Source organism: Engraulis encrasicolus, chromosome 2 (assembly GCF_034702125.1).
Source record: "Engraulis encrasicolus isolate BLACKSEA-1 chromosome 2, IST_EnEncr_1.0, whole genome shotgun sequence".
NCBI classification, from domain to species: domain Eukaryota; kingdom Metazoa; phylum Chordata; class Actinopteri; order Clupeiformes; family Engraulidae; genus Engraulis; species Engraulis encrasicolus.
In genome coordinates this window covers 33,491,017-33,513,516 of record NC_085858.1, presented here as the reverse complement: position 1 = coordinate 33,513,516, position 22,500 = coordinate 33,491,017, and the positions used below count along the sequence as shown (strand labels likewise).

At 48.4% G+C, this 22,500-nt stretch overlaps 1 protein-coding gene across 6 annotated transcripts in view; it reads left to right on the top strand.

Moving 5' to 3' along the window:
• The window catches only part of LOC134437622 (dedicator of cytokinesis protein 7-like), a 122,236-nt gene that overhangs the window by 40,730 nt on the left and 59,006 nt on the right, over positions 1-22,500 (top strand). For 4 of the 6 annotated variants that reach the window (XM_063187111.1, XM_063187126.1, XM_063187117.1 and 1 more), the window contains exons 18-23: positions 5,056-5,157; positions 6,679-6,765; positions 7,886-8,117; positions 8,738-8,902; positions 9,823-9,992; positions 21,651-21,752. In XM_063187111.1, coding sequence (XP_063043181.1) covers positions 5,056-5,157; positions 6,679-6,765; positions 7,886-8,117; positions 8,738-8,902; positions 9,823-9,992; positions 21,651-21,752 — 858 coding nt within the window. The remainder of the gene's footprint in view (positions 1-5,055; positions 5,158-6,678; positions 6,766-7,885; positions 8,118-8,737; positions 8,903-9,822; positions 9,993-21,650; positions 21,753-22,500) is intronic. The other 2 variants (XM_063187135.1, XM_063187129.1) reach the window with 1 other exon arrangement.

Sequence of the window (22,500 nt, the reverse complement as noted above, 5' to 3'; positions counted from 1 at the left end):
TACATGGACATAGACAGTATGGACGTAGACATTGCTCATACAGACATTTAAAGTGCAAGACTGGACAACAGAAGACTTGTAGAGAACATACATTAAGAGGAGGTATTTTGTTGTGATTTTTCTAAAAGTCCTTTATAGCGTTCTGACATAGTAATAGTAGCATTTGAAGAAAATAAATAATTAAAAAAGGTTTTATTAAATACACCAGCAGCAGTATGTGTGTGTGTGTTTGTATGTGTTTTGTGTGCGTGTGTGTGTGTGTGTGTGTGTGTGTGTGTGTGTGTGTGTGTGTGTGTGTGTGTGTGTGTGTGTGTGTGTGTGTGTGTGTGTGTGTGTGTGTGTGTGTGTGTGTGTGTGTGTGTGTGTGTGTGTGTGTTTAGTGCAGGTAGAAAGTGCGGTGTGCGTCTGTGTGTGTGTACCTGTGTATGTGTGTGTGTGTGTGTGTGTGTATGTGTGTGAGTATGAGTTGTGTGTCAGTGTGTGTATGTTTGGGTTTTGTGCAGAAAGTGCAGTGTGCTTGTGTGTGTGTGTGTGTGTGTGTGTGTGTGTGTGTGTGTGTGTGTGTGTGTGTGTGTGTGTGTGTGTGTGTGTGTGTGGTGTGTGTGTGTGTGTGTGTGTGTGTGTGTGTGTGTGTGTGTGTGTGTGCATGTTTTGAGTTAGTGCAGGTTGAAAGTTCAGTCACAGATGTAGTAGTGCAGGTGGAATGTTCAGTCGCAGATATGGTGGTGGGGATGAGGGGGGGGAGCGTTGTCAGTGGCCTGGCTGGCTAGAGGCTGACAGTGAAGGGAGAGTGGGTTGAGTGTTCAGTATCTTGATTGCTTGATGCATCGTGCTGCTTGCAAGCCTGGTGGTACGGGAACGGAGGCGCCTGTACCTCTTTCCAGAGGGCAGGAGGCTGAACAGTTTGTGTGCAGGGTGGCTTGTGTCTTTGATGATCATCAGTGCTTTTCGGGTGAGGCTTGCGGTGTAAATGTCCTGCAGGGAGGGGAGTGGTACTCCAATGATCTTCTTCGCTGTGTTCACAACACGCTGGAGTGTCTTCCTGTTTTTCTCCGTGCAGCTTCCTCCCCACACTGTGATGCAGCTGGACACGACGCTCTCTATGGTTCCTCTGTAGAATGTTGTCATGATGGAGGGTGTAGCACTTGCCTTCTTTAGTTTGCGCAAGAAGTAGAGACGCTGATGGGCCTTCTTCGCCAGTGATGTAGTGTTGGTGGTCCAAGAGAGGTCGTCGCTGATGTGCACTCTCACTCTCTCCACAGCATCACCGTCGATGGTCAGTGGTGGCAGTTGTTTTTGGACCCTCTGAAAGTTGACAACAATCTCCTTGGTCTTGTTGACATTCAGCAGGAGGTTGTTGTCTTTGCACCATCTGGCCAGCAGGTCTACTTCTTCTCTGTAGTGGGTCTCATCGCCCTTAGTGATGAGGCCCACCAGTGTTGTATCATCCGCAAACTTCACTAGATGGTTAGTGCTGTGGGTCGTTGTGCAGTCATGTGTCAGCAGCGTGAACAGCAGGGGGCTGAGAACACAACCTTGCGGAGCCCCCGTGCTCAGGGTCAGGGTGCTTGAGGTGTTATTCCCTACCTGTACTGCTTGTGGTCTCTGCATCAGGAAGTCCAGCAGCCAGTTGCAGAGGGAGGTGCTGAAACCTAGTTTGTCCAGTTTTCTGATGAGTTGTTGTGGTATTATGGTATTGAATGCTGAACTGAAGTCAATGAACAGCATTCTCACATATGAGTCTTTATTGTCCAAGTGGGTGAGGGCTGGATGGAGGGCAGAGCAGATTGCATCCTCCGTGGATCGCTTGGCTCGGTATGCGAACTGGTAGGGGTCCAGGGTGGGGGGTAGGGTGGCTTTGATGTGTGACAGGACTAGCCGTTCGAAGCACTTCATGATTATGGGCGTCAGTGCTACAGGACGGTAGTCATTGAAGCATGATGGTGATGATTTCTTCGGCACGGGTATGATGGTAGCAGCTTTGAAAAGTGATGGGATGACTGCTTGCTCCAGAGAGATGTTAAAGATGTCTGTGAAGACATCCTTCAGCTCTTCTGCACAATCCTTCAACACTCGGCCAGGTATGTTGTCTGGGCCAGCTGCTTTGCGTGGGTTGATGGTGGCCAGTGTCCTCTTCACACTGGCAGAGGACAGGTACAGGGGTTGATCATGGGGGGGAGGGGGAGTTTTCTGTGGATGAGTGTCATTTTGTGCTTCAAAACGGGCAAAGAAACTGTTCAGGTCATTTAGCAGAGAAGTGTTGTTGTCACAGCTTCGTGGTGCGGGCTTATAGTCCGTGATGGCCTGTATGCCCTGCCACAGGCTCTGTGCATCTCTGCTGTCTTTGAAGTGTGTTGTTATTTTGTCCGAGTATTCCTTTTTTGCTTTCCTGATGCCCTGGGACAGGTTTGCCCTTGCTGCTTTTAGGCCAGCTACGTCTCCTGCTCTTCTCTCCCTAGATGGAGAGAGACGCCAGTGAGTCCCCCCCCCCCCTCTCTTCTCCTTTCCTCTTCTCTTCTTCTCTTTTCCTCTCCTCCTCTCTCCTGAGGATCTAGATTCTCCAAGCCCCTAACCACCTCTTTCATCTCCCAGCCTGCTAAACCTGAATTGGCCACATGGCATTAGCCAATCCACCCACGCACACACGTACTCACACTACACACACACACACACGCACACACGCGCACACACGCGCACACACGCACACACACACATGCGCATGCATACACACTCAAGCACACATACACAGAAGTACGCACTCGCGTGCTCTCTCTCGCTATCTCTCTCTCTCTTTCTCTCTCTCTCTCACACACACCTTTTTTCCTGTTCTTTTTTGGATTTGTTTTTCCTTTTTTTCTCCCTGGCCTCCCCGCCCCCCAGCGTTGCCAGCCTGTTACACCAGGACCGGGCCGTCTGGCACTGTTTGGCAAAACACACTCACTGACCACAGGGGACCACCAACAATCCTCATATGGATATATGGACACACACACACACACACACACACACACACACACACACACACACACACACACACACACACACACACACACACACACACACACACACACACACACACACACACACACACACACACAGTCACGTGTACACATACACATACAAAGTCACACATACAGCTCTTCAAAACGACACACAACGCTCCAAACAGACACAAATGAAGGCACACAACCCTACTACACAAAAAGACACACACACACACACACACACACACACACACACACACACACACACACACACACACTCAAACCTGCCTCCCCCTCACTTCCTTTGTTGTTGGCTTGCCTTTCCTTGCCTTTCCCTTCCCTTCCCCTTGCGTTGCCGTGGCGCGCGGCGGTGTCACCTTACCCGGTAGATGAAAGCCGCCCGCCACCGCGTTCCTCACCTGCTGGGCGCCGTGAGGCGAGGCGCTTGGTGTTGACGCCTCAGCGCAGTGCTATACAGAGCAGCCACAGGCTATAATGTATACCGCCGCCACGCAGCACCGCAGATGAAAGACCACGCACACGCGCACACACACAGACACACACACACACACTTTACATTCAAATACTGCACTCACTCAGGGCAGCCACGGATGACTTAAGTCACAGCGGGAACAGTTTTGTAAAAGTGTGTGTGTGTGTGGGTGGGTTTGTACTGTATGTTTGGTTGTACGGTTGTGTGTGACTGTATGTGTATGAGTGTGTGGGTGGATGAGTTTGCTGTTTCATACAGTATACAGTAGGAAAATGTGTGCTTGTATGCGTGTGCATGCTTATGAATGTATTCAGTGTGTGCATATATACGTGTGTGTGTGTGTGTGTGTTTGTGTACGTGTGTGAGCTCATGCATGTGTGCGCGTGTGTGTTTGTGCGTGCGCTTGTGCGTGGGTGTGTGTACGTGCGCGCGTGTGTGTGCGCATGTGTGTGTGTGCGCGTGCGTGTGTGTGTGGGAGTGGCGCCTGGGGGTTGACTGGAGCATGGCAGTCCCAGGAGGAGTGGTAATAGCTGGTGGCGTTAGCGTCAGCTTGGCACGCCGCTACACAGTGACTCACAAGAGGACCCAGCAGGGGGGAGCATGCGGAAAGTGTAGGAACCTGCCTTAAAGTCACCGTGGGAGTGGTGTGTGTTCATGTGTGTGTGTTCATGTTTGTGTGTTCGTGTGTGTGTGCGCGTGTGCGTACGTGCGTGCATGCCTCCCTGTGTGTGTGTACACATACTGTATTTCTGTGCTTGTGGGCACCAAATGTTCTCAACATAGTAGGAAAACTAACCAAAAATAAGACTAACAATAACATAATGATGCTCATCACAGCTATTAGGCGTGTTTTCATTTTGTTCATGGCAAAACTAAAAGTGACAAAATGTATCCCTGTCCTGGCTCAATGGTAGGGCACTGTGTTTCTACACCGGCGACCCAGGTTCGATTCTGGCATGGGTCATTTGCCGATCCTCCCAAATCTCTCTCTCCCACTCTCCTGTCACCATCTCCAACTGTCCTATCAAATAATGGCAAAAAACACCTACAAAATATATATTGGAAAATAGTGCCAAAATATGATTATAATGGGATAAAATGGAAGGTCCTTAGAAACACAGAAGTCCACCACACAAGGGGCTTTGTATGTGTGTGTCTGTATGTGAGGGATGTCAAAGTCATTTTGGTTCAGGAGCCACATTCAGCCAAGTTTATCTGAATTTCGTCATTGCAAATGTCTGCTTCATGTTGGAATTGTATTGTATTTGGGGTATTTATTTGAAAAATCCTAAGTAACAGGAAAGGGCAAGACATTTATATTTTTGTCTTGGGCTGGATTAAAGGTGCATTGTGAAATATTTGTAGTAGTTTATTTCCAGAATTGTGTGCATGCGTCGCACAGGCCTGCGTGCGTCACGCATGTTTGTGTGTTTGTGTATGTGTGTGTTTGTTTCCACTGTGTGGATCCTTCTGATGTTGTGTGGGTGTGTGTGTGTGTGTGTGTGTGTGTGTGTGTGTGTGTGTGTGTGTGTGTGTGGGTGTGTGTGTGTGTGTGTGTGTGTGTGTTGTGTTCCACAGTGGATCCCTCTGATGCAGCATGGCCGGCTCCGCACGGGCACCTTCAGCCTTCCCGTCTCCGTGGAGAAACCTCCGCCCAGCTACTCCGTCCTCACGCCTGACGTAAGTCTCCCTGTAGCCGTGTGTGTGTGTGTGTGTGTGTGTGTGTGTGTGTGTGTGTGTGTGTGTGTGTGTGTGTGTGTGTGTGTGTGTGTGTGTGTGTGTGTGTGTGTGTGTGTGTGTGTGTGTGTGTGTGTGTGTGTGTGCACTGCCTTTCCAAATGGAAACCTCCACCCTGATGCTGTGTCATCACCTCTAGTGTGTGTGTGTGTGTGTGTGTGTGTGTGTGTGTGTGTGTGTGTGTGTGTGTGTGTGTGTGTGTGTGTGTGTGTGCAACTGCAGACTTATTCTGTCCTCACTCTTGATTTAAGCCATCTTAAAAAGGTCTACCCATATCCTTGGAGAAGTCTACACCCTGCCAGCTCCTCTGTGTTCGCGTATGCGTGTGCTGCTTGCACGCGTGTGTGCATGTACATGCATATCCGTGGGCATGTGTGTGTTTCATGTCAAGTCAATACTGAAGGCCTCTACTATACAGTCACTATGCCCTTTGATCCATCCAAGCTCTTTGCTTGTGTGCAGTTACACATGCGTGTCCTTGACCATAGGTCAGGTACTATATTGAGGTGTATGTTTATATTATTGTAAGTTTTGTAGTCTTGCACTAGGGATACATAGCCACGATTTTGCCGAGCGAAGATTACTTCGCCATTCCTATAGGGTGGGGGGGTTAAATGCAAGCGAGCAGGAGTGAAGCGAAGTGAAATTATTGAATTAAGGTTGATATTGAGCAAATAAGCAGCACATTTCGGCTGCAGGAGCCAATCAAATCAACAACATAACTGTTTCATACCATTTGATTCGCCGTGGCGACCTGATGACAGTTGAGCTGTCAGAATGGAACACTGAATTTCGCCTCTCTTCGCCTCGCTCGTTTCGCCTGCTACCGTATGTGTCGCTAGTTATTACTGCTTATTATATGGTTGTGACGTCATCGGTCGAATGCTCCATTCATTTCAACGGGGCTCCCCAACGTTCGCACGTCTGTTATTTTTCGATAACGGACGGGTTGGTCTATAACAGACCGCTGTCAATGGCAACAAGACTTTTCACTGCTAAAGCGACTTTTCAACAAGACTCTAATCAGCTGCTGTGATAGACAACACCTGTTGCCCTGGCTACCTAGCTGTTGCCTAGCGGTGTTCCACAACGGCACTGTTTTGTTTTGCGCAGCAACAATCTTAACATTAAATAGGCCTAAAGAAATGCCCCCGCCATGTGTGAATCATTTAAGTATATCCATATAATAAGCGGGTTAACTTTCGGCGAGTCGGTCGCTTTGTGGAATAGCAGCACTTCAGAGAGAACAAGACCCCTCCGCTCCGCGTCGGGGTCTTAAGATTCTCTCTGTCGTGCTGCTATTCCACGGTAGCGACCTTCTCGCCGAACGTTAACCCTTACATAATGTGTAAACATGCCTGTATTGTGATGGTTGTATTTGCATGTACAGTATGTGTATGTGGTGTTATACGTTACATATTCTCACTTGTATAACATGTAATCATGTCTGTATTACTGTGCCAGGTCCAGCTGCCAGGGATGAAGTGGGTGGATAACCACAAGGGAGTCTTCAATGTGGAGGTGACAGCGGTCTCATCTGTCCACACTCAGGTATGGCCTGCACTCAGACACACTATGGCTATGCACAACTGACTGTGATACAGGCGTAGCAGTTTATTTTAATGCTATAAACTAGGGGTGGGCGATAAGACAAATGTCATATCACGATTTGTAACCTAAAATCTTGATTACGATTTTTTATCACAATCTTCCATCTAAAAAATAAAAGCAACAAAAAAACAAAAACAGGCATGTTATAGACTTGCAATTTGTAATCAGCAATTCATTAAATGTAAACACACTGAAACTCAATGCAACATTGAAATACAATAATGTAAAGAATAAAAGTGAAGACAACAAGACTAAGTAAGTAGACATCACTCTGATACTGATTGTAAGCATTTGTGACTACAAGATGATCTATACGATTTCTCCACTTTGGCAGATTCGAGACGTTCTTGTACTCCATTCCGCGATTCACGATTTCATATCGTCATATTACCCACCCCTACTATAAACTCAGACTTATTTTTATTCTGTGCACACGCACAGGTACAAAAATACAGAGAGGCCAATTTTAAGCCACCAAGCTCAACGTGACTTATAGTGTGTACGATGGTGTGTGTGTGTGCTAGAGCATGACATGGGAGTGGATTTTCACTCCCGTCCCAGAAAAAAAAATCCCATCCCGTCCCGTCCCGGAGTGGAGTAAAAGAAACAAATCCCATCCCGTCCCGTCCTGAAAAGAATGTCTCCCAATCCTGCCCACTCCCACTCAAAATCAACCCCACTCCCGTTTCATAGGCTTTTTTAATGAAAAAATAAGCAAGCATTCCCGCTGTCATTCATTTTTATTCCCGCTCCTGCCCGCTCCCATTCATCTTTATTCCCGCTCCTGCCCGCTCCCGTTCATCTTTAAAATTTTGACTCCCATCCCGCGGGAATCCCGCAGGACACGCGGGACCCACGGGAATTCCTGAAAAATGTCATTCTCTAGTGTGTGCATGTATGTGTGTATCTGTGTGTGTGCGTGCGTGCGTGTTTCTAAGGAACCTTACCTGGACAAGTTCTTCACGCTGGTGTACGTGCTGGAGGAGTACTCGTTAATTCGTGTGTGTGTGTGTGTGTGTGTGTCTAAATGTATTCTCATTTGTGTATATGTGTTCCTCAGGACCCCCACCTGGATAAGTTCTTCACGCTAGTCTACGTGCTGGAGGAGTACTCGTTCCCGTTCAGGCTGAAGGACGTGATCATCAGCGAGGCCAACGTGGAGGCTGAGCTAAAGGCCAGCATGGCGGCCCTCAAGGGGGCGCTGCTGGACACCTGCGTCCGCTTTCTGCACCAGCTGCTCAGCAAGCTCATCCTGCTCATCGTGCACCCGCCCGTCATCGCCGGCCAGATCGGTGAGGCGGAGGGGGAGGTGGAGGCGGAGGGGGAGGGGGAGGTGGGAGGGGGAGGAGGAGGTGGGGTGTGGGGTATTTGTAGTGTCGTGTATGGGTTTATTTGTTGGTTGGTGGAGAGGACCACTTTGCAGTTTTTAGCTGGGATGCTGCTTGTTTGGGCAGTTATTTGGCATCAATAGTTAAGTCAAAGCAAGTTTAGGTTAAAAGCGCATTCAAAAGGTCAAAGTGTTGTACAGGGCGGTGTGGGGTGTTTGTAGTGTCATGGATGGGTTTGTTTGTTGGTAGAGCCACTTTGTCCGTTTGTTTTGAGCTGGGATGCTGCTTGTTTGGAAAGTTATCTGGGTAAAAGCAAGTTTAGTTTATAAAGCGCATTCAAAATGCCTTAGACAGTTCAAAGTGCTGTACAGAGATGCAGAAAAGAAGTAATATTTCACTTCACTTCTTGTTTTACATTTAATATGTTTTATAAATAATTAACATGGTATATACAGCATACATATTCTATATTATTATATTGACACGAAAACACATTTTAATCGACTTCTTACTATTTATGGTTCTCACTCTCTTTCTCTCTGTCTCTCTCTGCCTCTCTCTGCCCTGTACCCCGTGGCGTGTAGTGAACCTGGGCCGGGCTGCCTTCGAGGCCATGGCCCTGCTGGTCAACCAGATCCACAAGAACCTGGAGGGGAACCAGGACCACCACGGCCGCAACCACCTGCTGCTCTCCTACATCCACTACTCCTTCCACCTGCCCACCGCCGAGCCCATGTCGCCCCCCAATGGTAAAATACTGCAACTGCAACCAGGGCAGAGCTCGCCACAGGCTTGTATGGGGTTGGGATTAGATTATTATTTAGTGGAATGCTTTGTGGCCATCTGAATACCACATCTTATTCATCCTATTCATCTTGTATTTAGTCAATTTGTGCAAAAGTGCCCAACAGTACCATACAGTGCTATGAAAGCCTCTATTTTCCAACAGTTGTTCATGTCAAGAGCCTTTTTTTCACCTTCACTATAAACTCAGTGTTACTGCTTATCAGCTGTTTTTTTCCTCCACATGTTTCCCAGAGTGTCATCATTTACGATTAATCACTCAATAATGACATCCTATCCCCTTGTAAGGAGTTCAGAGGGTGGCAACACAGAGTTTCAGTCTGTGATGATGAAGTGTGACGTGTAAGTTTGAGAAAGGCCTCAAGCAGGTTAAGCAGGTGATTGCAGTGGCATGTGTTACACATACATGCCTGCTGTTTAACAATAGGATGGATTGTTTTAGTATTGTATGAGAAGTTGTTGCAGTTATTTTTTGAGAATGCACCAATGCTATTACTAACACTTTATTACAATTTATAAAGGCAGAACGGTTTTCTAATCTTGGCTTTTCAAAGGTCTTTTGCCTTTTCATTTTTTACATCATTCAATGAGTACCCAAGAGTGCAGTCACAATACAAGTACAGTAGAAGTTGAGAAGGCATATACAGTACTATATGATAATGTTATTAATAATATATAATATTATTAGGCCATCGGAAGATCTTATCAGCCACACCTGTGAATCTTAAAATAATATTTGTGTTGCGTCCATGAAAAAATAATCGTATCGGCCAACCTCAAGTCCTCCTCTCTTCATCTACCCATCTACCCCTTCTCCTCCTCTCCTCTCCTCTCCTCTCCTCTGCTCTCCTCTGCTCTCCTGTAGCGACCACTCCGACTTACGAGGTGCCCATCCAGTATGCCACCCTGTCCCGTGCCACGGCGCGCCCCACCAGCCTGCACCTGTCGCGCTCCAAGAGCATCAGCAACTCCAACCCCGACCTGGCCACCACCCCCACCCCCGACGAGGAGGTGCAGAGGATCATCGGCAGCAAGGTACACCCCCACTGCAAAGTCCTGTTAACCCCCAGTGGCCCAAATATCCAATGTCATCATCAAAGTACACCCCCACAGCAAAGACCTGTTAACCCCCAGTGGCCCAAATATCCACTATCATCAGCAAGATACACCCCCACAGCAAAGACCTGTTAACCCTCAATGCCCCAAATATCCACTGTCTTCAGGACCAAGGTACACCCCCACAGCAAAGACCTGTTAACCCCCTATTCTGTCCCGGCAATACTGGAGTATTCTTGACAGATAGCGAACAAAGAATTAAGACTCGAAGCGTGTTTCCAGTTTGTGAAGTTTAGTGAAGTCTTGCTGAATCTTAACAATTTTGTAAAACTGAAACAGAATCAAACATATAGGGTACATTTAGGAAATGAATGAATACAATCCACAGGATAAAATCTGTTTTCCTTTTACAGGTACTAAGGTAAGTATTTTCTTTATAGGTCTAGTCAGGAAAGTAGGCACTGATTGTCACAGGCTATGATAAAGATAGGGAAGCCCAAGTTAAATCAGCTAATCAGGCGAACTTTAACATTCTATTCAAGAAGACTAAAACACAGATAATTTAACAGGTAAGTATGTAAAATTATAGTAGGAATGTTTACATGTGAAATACAATGTATAAAATACGGCAAACAAGGCTTAACAAAGGTTAAGAGGCTGGACAATTTAGCTAAGCACCATAGCTAATGATCGGCGATTAGCACAATTCACACCTTTTAAATAGCGATCTCAGTAGAAACGAAATGTGGCATTTTTACCATTACTTTCAATGTTACAATAACATTTAAAACGTATTGCCAAGGTTTCTAGAAGAAACTTACTGATAGTTCCAGTCTTTGGATTGAAACAGAAGAATCAAACGAGGTAAGCATTTGCACAGCAACAGGATGGTTGGACAGGAAGTACGTTTTGTAAACAAAAGGAAATAAGAAATGATAGATGCAGTACCGAACATTAACAGTAGGTGGAACCTAAACCCACCCAATAACTGACTGGTCAGCACACTCCCCGCTTGGTATATAGTACTTGTATACCACTATTTAAGACAACATAGGTCATGGAAAATGGGTCTAAGGAACTCCTTAATTAGCTCTTGGCATAGAGTCTTAACTATGGCATAAAGAACTTTGCTTGACTGTCCCTTATCAAAACAATGTCACCTTCCTGAAGGCTGGGTTTATCTGAGGTCCACCTCCCTCACCGCTGAAGCCCGACCAGGCACCCCGCGGAGCAGCAACAGGAGCCGGCCGGTGACAGTGCAGTGCAGGAACTGAAGGAGGAGCCGGCCAATGACACCATAGCGCAGGAGCAGGAGCTGGCTGGTGACCCCGTGGAGCTGAAGCAGGCTGGAGACACCATGGCGCAGGAGCAGAAGATGGCTGGTGGCCCCGTGGAGCTGGAGCAGCCTGAAGACACCTTGCCGCAGGACCAGGAGCTGGCTGATGACCCCGTGGAGCTGGAGCAGGCTGGAGACACCAGGGCGCAGGAGCAGGAGCAGGAGCTAGCTGGTGACCCTGTGGAGATGGAGCAGCCTGGAGGCACCTTGGCGCAGGAGCAGGAGCTGGCTGACGACCCCGTGGAGCTGGAGCAGGCTGGAGACACCATGGCGCAGGAGCAGAAGATGGCTGGTGACCCTGTGGAGATGGAGCAGGCTGGAGACACCATGGCGCAGGAGCAGGAGGTGTCTGGTGACCCCGTGGAGCTGGAGCAGGCTGGAGATACCACAGTGCAGGAGCAGGAGCTAGCTGGTGACCCCATGGAGATGGAGCAGGCTGGAGACACCAGGGCGCAGGAGCAGAGGATGGCTGGTGACCCCGTGGAGCTGGAGCAGCCTGGAGACACCATGGCGCAGGAGCAGAAGCTGGCTGACGACCCCGTGGAGCTGGAGCAGGCTGGAGACACCATGGCGCAGGAGCAGGAGGTGGCTGGTGACCCCGTGGAGCTGGAGCAGGCTGGAGACACCATGGCGCAGGAGCAGGAGGTGGCTGGTGACTCCGTGGAGCTGGAGCAGGCTGGAGACACCACAGTGCAGGAGCAGCAGCTAGCTGGTGACCCCGTGGAGCTGGAGCAGCCTGGAGGCACCTTGGCGCAGGAGCAGGAGGTGGCTGGTGACCCGGTGGAGCTGGAGCAGGCTGGAGACACCACAGTGCAGGAGCAGAAGCCAGCTGGTGACCCCGTGGAGCTGGAGCAGCCTGGAGGCACCTTGGCGCAGGAGCAGGAGCTGGCTGGTGACCCCGTGGAGCTGGAGCAGGCTGGAGACACCAAGCCACGGGAGCAGAGGACGGTCGGCGACCCCATGGAGCTGGCTGGGGGCTGTGTGGAGCAGGGGCAGGAGCTGGCTGCGTGTTGCTGGAACTGGAGCTGCCCCTCCCAGAAGACGTGCTACAGCGCTTGTGTGCCTTCTCCCTGCCGTGGATGATGTTAGTGCATGGCTTCAGGAAGGAAGGGTGTGCATTACGAAGGACATGGGTCTTGTAAGTATTGACTTCCTCAGTCTTATGAGCGTCACCCAGACACAACTCCCCTACTATGACCCAGCCAAGATCAAGGCGCTGCGCATAAGGCAAGTGGTGTGGCCCATTACACAGCTCGCGTACCTTGTGCACGCTCAAGATATCGCGACCTAGTAGCAGAAGAATGGGTGCCGTGTTGTCAAGTGGAGGGATCTTGTCAGCCACTGGTCTGAGGTGAGGGAAGTATTGGGCGCACTCAGGTGTGGGGATCTCTGACCGGTCGCCAGGTAGGTATTCACACTCCAGCAACGTGGGCAATGTGACTTTGGTCTTCCCATCGAGAGATTCCACGATGATGTTAGTCGCTTTCCGTCCAGCAGTCTCCACTCTGCCCGAGCATGTTTTTAGCGTGTAAGGGGATGCCTTGCTGTTAATGCCCAACAGACTGAAGAACTCTGATTTCACTAAGGATCGATTGCTTTGGTCATCGAGTACAGCGTATACTTTGTGAAAAATGCTTGGATTATCAGCCTGTGAAACTTTGACCAGGCAGATCTTGGAACAGGATCTAGAATGGGGCGCGTCGCCACATATCTCTGTGCATTTGGAACTGACAACTGGGGGTGCTGTAACTCCACTCTCCCCGCTTTGCTCCCCACCATGCTCCCCGCTCTGGTCATTCCCCGGTGAGTGTTCAGCCTGTCCATAAGGTGACCACGGCGCTGGACCAGGATGCATAGCTGAGATGTGCATGTCGCTGTGACACTCTGTGCATTGCAGTGTGGTTTTGCAGTCTTTGGCGATATGCTTAGTGCTTGCACAACATCTGAAGCAGATTGAGTTCTCCTTTAGGTAGGCTTTCCTCTCATCCAGGTGCTTTAGTCGGAAGCTGGTGACCCCACTGATTGTCACAGGCTATGATAAAAATAGGGAAGCCCAAGTTAAATCAGCTAATCAGGCGAACTTTAACATTCTATTCAAGAAGACTAAAACACAGATAATTTAACAGGTAAGTATGTAAAATTATAGTAGGAATGTTTACATGTGAAATACAATGTATAAAATACGGCAAACAAGGCCTAACAAAGGTTAAGAGGCTGGACAATTTAGCTAAGCACCATAGCTAATGATCGGCGATTAGCACAATTCACACCTTTTAAATAGCGATCTCAGTAGAAACGAAATGTGGCATTTTTACCATTACTTTCAATGTTACAATAACATTTAAAACGTATTGCCAAGGTTTCTAGAAGAAACTTACTGATAGTTCCAGTCTTTGGATTGAAACAGAAGAATCAAACGAGGTAAGCATTTGCACAGCAACAGGATGGTTGGACAGGAAGTACGTTTTGTAAACAAAAGGAAATAAGAAATGATAGATGCAGTACCGAACATTAACAGTAGGTGGAACCTAAACCCACCCAATAACTGACTGGTCAGCACACTCCCCGCTTGGTATATAGTACTTGTATACCACTATTTAAGACAACATAGGTCATGGAAAATGGGTCTAAGGAACTCCTTAATTAGCTCTTGGCATAGAGTCTTAACTATGGCATAAAGAACTTTGCTTGACTGTCCCTTATCAAAACAATGTCACCTTCCTGAAGGCTGGGTTTATCTGAGGTCCACCTCCCTCACCGCTGAAGCCCGACCAGGCACCCCGCGGAGCAGCAACAGGAGCCGGCCGGTGACAGTGCAGTGCAGGAACTGAAGGAGGAGCCGGCCAATGACACCATAGCGCAGGAGCAGGAGCTGGCTGGTGACCCCGTGGAGCTGAAGCAGGCTGGAGACACCATGGCGCAGGAGCAGAAGATGGCTGGTGGCCCCGTGGAGCTGGAGCAGGCTGGAGACACCAGGGCGCAGGAGCAGAAGATGGCTGGTGACCCCGTGGAGCTGGAGGGAGACACCTCGGCGCAGGAGCAGGAGCAGGAGCAGGAGCAGGAGCTAGCTGGTGACCCTGTGGAGATGGAGCAGCCTGGAGGCACCTTGGCGCAGGAGCAGGAGCTGGCTGACGACCCCGTGGAGCTGGAGCAGGCTGGAGACACCATGGCGCAGGAGCAGAAGATGGCTGGTGACCCTGTGGAGATGGAGCAGGCTGGAGACACCATGGCGCAGGAGCAGGAGGTGTCTGGTGACCCCGTGGAGCTGGAGCAGGCTGGAGATACCACAGTGCAGGAGCAGGAGCTAGCTGGTGACCCCATGGAGATGGAGCAGGCTGGAGACACCAGGGCGCAGGAGCAGAGGATGGCTGGTGACCCCGTGGAGCTGGAGCAGCCTGGAGACACCATGGCGCAGGAGCAGAAGCTGGCTGAAGACCCCGTGGAGCTGGAGCAGGCTGGAGACACCATGGTGCAGGAGCAGAAGATGGCTGGTGACCCTGTGGAGATGGAGCAGGCTGGAGACACCATGGCGCAGGAGCAGGAGGTGGCTGGTGACTCCGTGGAGCTGGAGCAGGCTGGAGACACCACAGTGCAGGAGCAGCAGCTAGCTGGTGACCCCGTGGAGCTGGAGCAGCCTGGAGGCACCTTGGCGCAGGAGCAGGAGGTGGCTGGTGACCCGGTGGAGCTGGAGCAGGCTGGAGACACCACAGTGCAGGAGCAGAAGCCAGCTGGTGACCCCGTGGAGCTGGAGCAGCCTGGAGGCACCTTGGCGCAGGAGCAGGAGCTGGCTGGTGACCCCGTGGAGCTGGAGCAGGCTGGAGACACCAAGCCACGGGAGCAGAGGACGGTCGGCGACCCCATGGAGCTGGCTGGGGGCTGTGTGGAGCAGGGGCAGGAGCTGGCTGCGTGTTGCTGGAACTGGAGCTGCCCCTCCCAGAAGACGTGCTACAGCGCTTGTGTGCCTTCTCCCTGCCGTGGATGATGTTAGTGCATGGCTTCAGGAAGGAAGGGTGTGCATTACGAAGGACATGGGTCTTGTAAGTATTGACTTCCTCAGTCTTATGAGCGTCACCCAGACACAACTCCCCTACTATGACCCAGCCAAGATCAAGGCGCTGCGCATAAGGCAAGTGGTGTGGCCCATTACACAGCTCGCGTACCTTGTGCACGCTCAAGATATCGCGACCTAGTAGCAGAAGAATGGGTGCCGTGTTGTCAAGTGGAGGGATCTTGTCAGCCACTGGTCTGAGGTGAGGGAAGTATTGGGCGCACTCAGGTGTGGGGATCTCTGACCGGTCGCCAGGTAGGTATTCACACTCCAGCAACGTGGGCAATGTGACTTTGGTCTTCCCATCGAGAGATTCCACGATGATGTTAGTCGCTTTCCGTCCAGCAGTCTCCACTCTGCCCGAGCATGTTTTTAGCGTGTAAGGGGATGCCTTGCTGTTAATGCCCAACAGACTGAAGAACTCTGATTTCACTAAGGATCGATTGCTTTGGTCATCGAGTACAGCGTATACTTTGTGAAAAATGCTTGGATTATCAGCCTGTGAAACTTTGACCAGGCAGATCTTGGAACAGGATCTAGAATGGGGCGCGTCGCCACATATCTCTGTGCATTTGGAACTGACAACTGGGGGTGCTGTAACTCCACTCTCCCCGCTTTGCTCCCCACCATGCTCCCCGCTCTGGTCATTCCCCGGTGAGTGTTCAGCCTGTCCATAAGGTGACCACGGCGCTGGACCAGGATGCATAGCTGAGATGTGCATGTCGCTGTGACACTCTGTGCATTGCAGTGTGGTTTTGCAGTCTTTGGCGATATGCTTAGTGCTTGCACAACATCTGAAGCAGATTGAGTTCTCCTTTAGGTAGGCTTTCCTCTCATCCAGGTGCTTTAGTCGGAAGCCACGGCATTTTGTTAGCGGGTGCGGTTTGTGATGTATAGGGCATTCTTTGTCTGGTTCTGTCTTCAAAGACATGCCGTCCTGAGACGCCCCACCTGCGGCTGCGACGTCAGTCTTCTTAACTATTACTGCAGGTTTGTGGATGTGCTTTTGGTCTCTCTCACCTTTGGGTTGACTGGGGGTAGAGGAAAGGCTGAACGCGAAACTGGGATCATTGCGAGTCTTGGCCTGGGAACATACAAATTCAACAAAGTAGCTGAATGGCGGGAAAGGCACGTGATATCGCTCCTTGTATCTGGATCCCTGTGTCATCCATCGTTCTCGTAGTGAGAAGGGAAGCTTTTCAACGATAGGATTCACCCCTCTAGCTGTATCGAGATACATGAGTCCAGGTAGGAACCCCTCTGCCTTTGCACCTTGTAGCTCTTTCAACAAGTCGCCTAACTCTCTCAGCTTGTGTGTGTCGTTGTTGGAGATAACAGGAAAGGCATCCAGTCTTTTCATTAAGGCGTCTTCTATCACCTCTGGGCTTCCATAAATTTCCTCCAAACGCTCCCATACCATCCACACACCACGCCTGGGATTATTTACATGCACCGCCCTAATCCTCATGGCCTGAGCTGACGACTGGGGCCCCAACCATTTGATCAGTAGGTTGAGCTCTTCCTACTCAGATAGGTTTAGCTCCTTTGTCGCAGCAATGAACGAGGCCTTCCATGCCCAGTAATTCTCTGGGCTGTCGTCAAAGGCAAGGAGCCCTGAGCTCACCATCTCTCTTCTCATGAGATACTGGGCCAAGACATGGGTTTGTGGGTTTTGAGGTGAGCATTTGTTACCCTGGTTGGGATGTAAGGCTGGGGGGTTAGGTTCTGTGTCTTTCCTTTTAATGTCTGGAGGAACAGGTGAATTTTCCTGCTTTGGAAAAAATGTCTTTGGAGCAGAATGAGCAGCATGGCGACCAGTAGTTGTGCCTCTGAGTTCATTTTCCTCTACGAAAGATTCGTACAGTGAATCTTGGTCTTTGTGGCTGGGGGGTCGAAAGGTCACTGGTGCATGCGGAGCAATTAAGTGCTGTGGGCTAGGGGCTGATGGCGATCGTGGTGGATGGGCATCGAATGGCTGAGTTTCGACATAGTCTTCTGTGCGTGTCATTGGATCATAAAGAGCTAGATCCTGTAACTCAACAAGATCGTTGTTTTGTCTTTGTTCGAGCTCTGCTGCTGCTTCTTCATAGACAGCTGCCTCTGTTGATGCTGCAGCTGCTTCTTTCTCTTGCTCTAACACATGAAGACGTGCATCGATTTCAGCCCTTTCTCTCATCATCGCTGCCTCCTTTTCAGCCCTTTCTCTTATCATTGCTGCCTCCTTCTCTTCAAATGATACCTTAGTTTTAGCTGCTTCAGCCTTAGCCCTGGCTCTTGTTGCAGCAATGCTGGATGATGTCCTGGTTGATGATCTGGAGGATTTGTGTGAAGTTGAACCTGAGGCATGAGATCTTGTCTCCAACTGAGACTGACCTTCCTCTTGACCCAGTTGGCTCATCTTGTATGCTTCTGCTGTGCTGTTCACTGTTGTTCAACTGCTTATCCTTTTAGAGTGGTTATCATTTTACTATTCTGTCCCGGCAATACTGGAGTATTCTTGACAGATAGCGAACAAAGAATTAAGACTCGAAGTGTGTTTCCAGTTTGTGAGGTTTAGTGAAGTCTTGCTGAATCTTAACAATTTTGTAAAACTGAAACAGAATCAAACATATAGGGTACATTTAGGAAATGAATGAATACAATCCACAGGATAAAATCTGTTTTCCTTTTACAGGTACTAAGGTAAGTATTTTCTTTATAGGTCTAGTCAGGAAAGTAGGCACTGATTGTCACAGGCTATGATAAAGATAGGGAAGCCCAAGTTAAATCAGCTAATCAGGCGAACTTTAACATTCTATTCAAGAAGACTAAAACACAGATAATTTAACAGGTAAGTATGTAAAATTATAGTAGGAATGTTTACATGTGAAATACAATGTATAAAATACGGCAAACAAGGCCTAACAAAGGTTAAGAGGCTGGACAATTTAGCTAAGCACCATAGCTAATGATCGGCGATTAGCACAATTCACACCTTTTAAATAGCGATCTCAGTAGAAACGAAATGTGGCATTTTTACCATTACTTTCAATGTTACAATAACATTTAAAACGTATTGCCAAGGTTTCTAGAAGAAACTTACTGATAGTTCCAGTCTTTGGATTGAAACAGAAGAATCAAACGAGGTAAGCATTTGCACAGCAACAGGATGGTTGGACAGGAAGTACGTTTTGTAAACAAAAGGAAATAAGAAATGATAGATGCAGTACCGAACATTAACAGTAGGTGGAACCTAAACCCACCCAATAACTGACTGATCAGCACACCCCCAGTGGCCCAAATATCCACCATCATCATCAAAGTACACCCCCACAGCAAAGACCTGTTAACCCTCAATGCCCCAAATATCCAATGTCTTCGGCAGCAAGGCACACCCCCACAGCAAAGTCCTATGATCCCCCAGTGGCCCATAGTATAGCCCCGTATTCTCAATGCCCCTAATATCCACTGTCTTCAGGACCAAGGTACACCCCCACTGCATAGCCTTGTTAGCCCTCAATGCCCCACTATCATCAGCAAGGTACACCACCACAGTAGTAGTAGCCCCGTATCCACTGTGGCCCAGTGCTCCTGTGTAGTGGGATTTCACAAAAGGGCCAATGTCGTTTTTTGGGGCTCAGATGGTACAACCACAGCTAATGCCTAGAAATGAATTAGTACCGGTAATTGGTAATTGATGCACTGCAATGAATATGCTTTTTAGATAATCCTCTTTTTAGATGATCCACTAAAAACAAAAAAAATCTTTAGCTGCTGTTGCACCACCCTCACGTGTACTACTACTAAAACATCATTGACCCAAAACTGAATGTGCCAAATTGTAGGCTTTATTATTTCTTGGAGGAGATGCAGATGATCATGGTCAACAAGGCACTGGGCAAGTTTTATATGCCAAAGCTTGCAAATGAAACTTGCTGAAAAGATTTTACTGAGCAAGGACCAAGCCGTGAACCCCTAATGGCTGACCATGTTGTACCAATACTGTATCAACTCTGAACCAACTTACTTCTCTAATCGAACCAGAGTTATTTTATGATTGTAATGTATAAGGGAAGAAATGAAAATAAAGTCTGCACACCAAGCTCCTGTTTCTGTTATTTTAAAGGGACACTGTGCAGGAAATGGTCAAAAAAGGTACTGCAACTATGTTGCTCATTGAAACTGGGCTGCCTATTGCCAAATTTGATCTTTACATGAAAGTTTACAAAGTTATTAACTAATATTTTCTAGTATGGTCCAAGTACAATGATTTTTGCAGCTAAAAATGGCTATTTCTGGAAATTCAAAATAGCGGACCATGGAGAAGATCCCCCTTTTCATGTATGAAAAGTGCAATTTTTCCAGTCATAATGAATACTTAGAATTTGATGGTGGTGGTATGTATTCATGAAAAAGGTAACATTAGTGAATGGGCAGCATGAATTCTGGAAATAAACAACTAAAAAGTTCACACAGTGTACCTTTAATGTGACGTTTCCTAACTCTGAAGGGCAGGATGCCTGAAACTTCACATTAACATAACAGAAACAGGGGCTTGGTGTGCAGACTTAATTTTAATTTGTTCATGTGACTGTGCTAGTCCTGCAGCCAAAACTTTGTTGAGACGGCTGTGCGTGTTTTTTTCTTTGTTATACTAGTTGTAATGTATATGGGCTCGTTTGCAGTGAAGCAGTCCTGCTACCTCCTTGGAGGACTGCAGTCACAGTTCACCAACTGGGAAGATATTATACCGCACTGACCATCAATAGATGCCCGGCACGAAAAGGCTGAAGGTCTTTGAGTAAACTGTCAAACCTCACTGTAAACTGCACATTAAAATCCTTTGAGCAAGTTTTATATGCCAACCCTTGCAAATGAAACTCGCTCAAAAGGTTTTACTGAGCAAGGACCAAGAAATTAACCCCCAATCACACACAATGTTGCACCAATGATGTTCACATTCTGAACTAACTAAACTTACTTCCCATCATAGGACCAGTGTTATATTATGATGATGGTAATGTGTAAGGGACCATCTACAATGAGGCAGTCAGTATCCTGTATTAAACTACTGAAGAATGAAACAGGAACGTACCTGTATGGGAGTCTGACTCCTACCAGATCTGATTTAGGACAACAATTTATTGATTTCATTTCAAATGTTACTGAGTTTTCAAAAATATGCATCTGCCACATGCTTGAAGGGTTTTTTTTGTGTGTGCACTGCAATAACAACAATATGGCTGTACAGCTAGAGCAGTCTTCATATAGTTAAGCCACAAAGAGCGACTGACAGTTAAATAGCCGGCGTTGTAGTCCCCAAGTTTTAAGTTTCAAGCCCAAGGCCAAAAAAGGAAGTGGATCGCATTTTTGGGAGGCTTCTGTGACGCGTTTTGTTTGGCTACCAGTCATGCTGTAACTGTTAAAACAAAACTTTGGACTTGCTGGCTGCGACAGTGAACAGTGCAAAGGTTCTTTCAGCAGGAAAAAAGATTTTGCTTGCCAAAGAGCAGGGCATACAATATTTCCTGCCCGGTTATATTCGCTAATACTATGTCGCTCTCAGATGTGTCTCGTAACTGTACATAAGAAAAGTATCCAGAGTGGTAGTGTCCATATTCAATGCTGGTCCCTGTTTTAATGATGATCTGCGAACGTAATTTTTAACACAGATTTATCCTCAGAAACAAAACAAAAACATACAAATGGAGATCCAGCATACTGCAAAAAAGATAATTATCTCTGTGTCTTATGTTGGCTGGCCCGCCCACCCTGATTTTACTGCTGCTGCTTATAGCTTTACTTCCTGTTTGACCATGGCGAGGCTTCCTGTCCTGTGATGCGTTTCCTGTTTCTCCTCTTAAGGCCTTCCCGTGCTCTCCACTGAAGTCTTGTCGATCTGCAGAGGATCTCGATCTCTCTTGATGTCTTTGATTGCCAAATAGTTTTCATGTTCCTTTGTATGCGAATGTGCATTCCTGTGCAAAAGGGGGCGCTAGAGCCTTTGCCAATGATGCTTCTCTGCTGTCTACTTGTGTGTGTCCCTCCTACCCCGTCTCCCCCCTTTGTCTCTCCCTCCACTGTGATGACTCCCTCGTTTCTCCCGATGTCCACCCTTTCATCGTGTCCCTCCTTCCCCCCCCCATCAACCCTCCCTCCCTCCCTGCCTCCCTACACCGTCTGTCTGTACCCCCTGTGGCCTGTGTGTGTCTGTGTGTATGTCTTTGTACCCTGTGTGTGTGGTCTGTGTGTGTGTGTGTGGTCCTCTGAGCAGGGGATTGACCGCTCTCATTCCTGGGTAAACTCTGCTTACGCTCCGGGCGGCTCCAGGTCCGTAATCCGCCGCAACCCCAACTCCAGCTGTGAGCTCAAGCAGGTGCCTACCATTGCCCTCTCCTTCCCTTCCCTTCCCGCCGACCGCTTTCCTTTTAGACCTCTACTACTCCCACCCTACTGTTCCTTACCCTGTACACAGACACACGCACACCCACAGACACAAATGCGCACGCACGCACGCACGCACACACACACACACGCGCGCGCATTCACACACACGGCTATTATTATTATTATTATTTCTACACACACATGCATACACACACACGCACATGCACACACACATGCACACACATCCCTCCCCGTGTCCTTCCCCTTGCCTACACTCCGCCCCACCCTGAGGGGGTTTGTATGTGTTGTATGAGGTAAGCCAAGGTATCACCTCTTCCTCTTATTCGTCCCTCTTATTCATCCCCATCTTCATCATCATCTTCCTCATCGGCCGACCCTTTTTCTTCCTCCTCTTTGCCTTCGCCCATCCTTCTCCGCCATCTTGCCTTAGTTTGTGTCTCCTTTTTTACTTGGGGTTTATTTTTTTCCACTTGCTTATGTGGGTTATGTTGCTTATGCGGTCTTTCTGCTGCTCAGTCTATACGATCAGCCCGTCTGCTTTTCTCCCATGATGCTCTCTGTCTGTTGCGCTCTGGTAGTCCTACGGTTGAGGTGACGCATCAAAAGCAGCCGAGCATATGGAGATGCTCTCTCTCACTTGGGGATACCCACAGGGTGACTTTCCCATTTACAGGGAAGGAGCCCTCAATGGACATCTACATTATTCCTTTGGATGC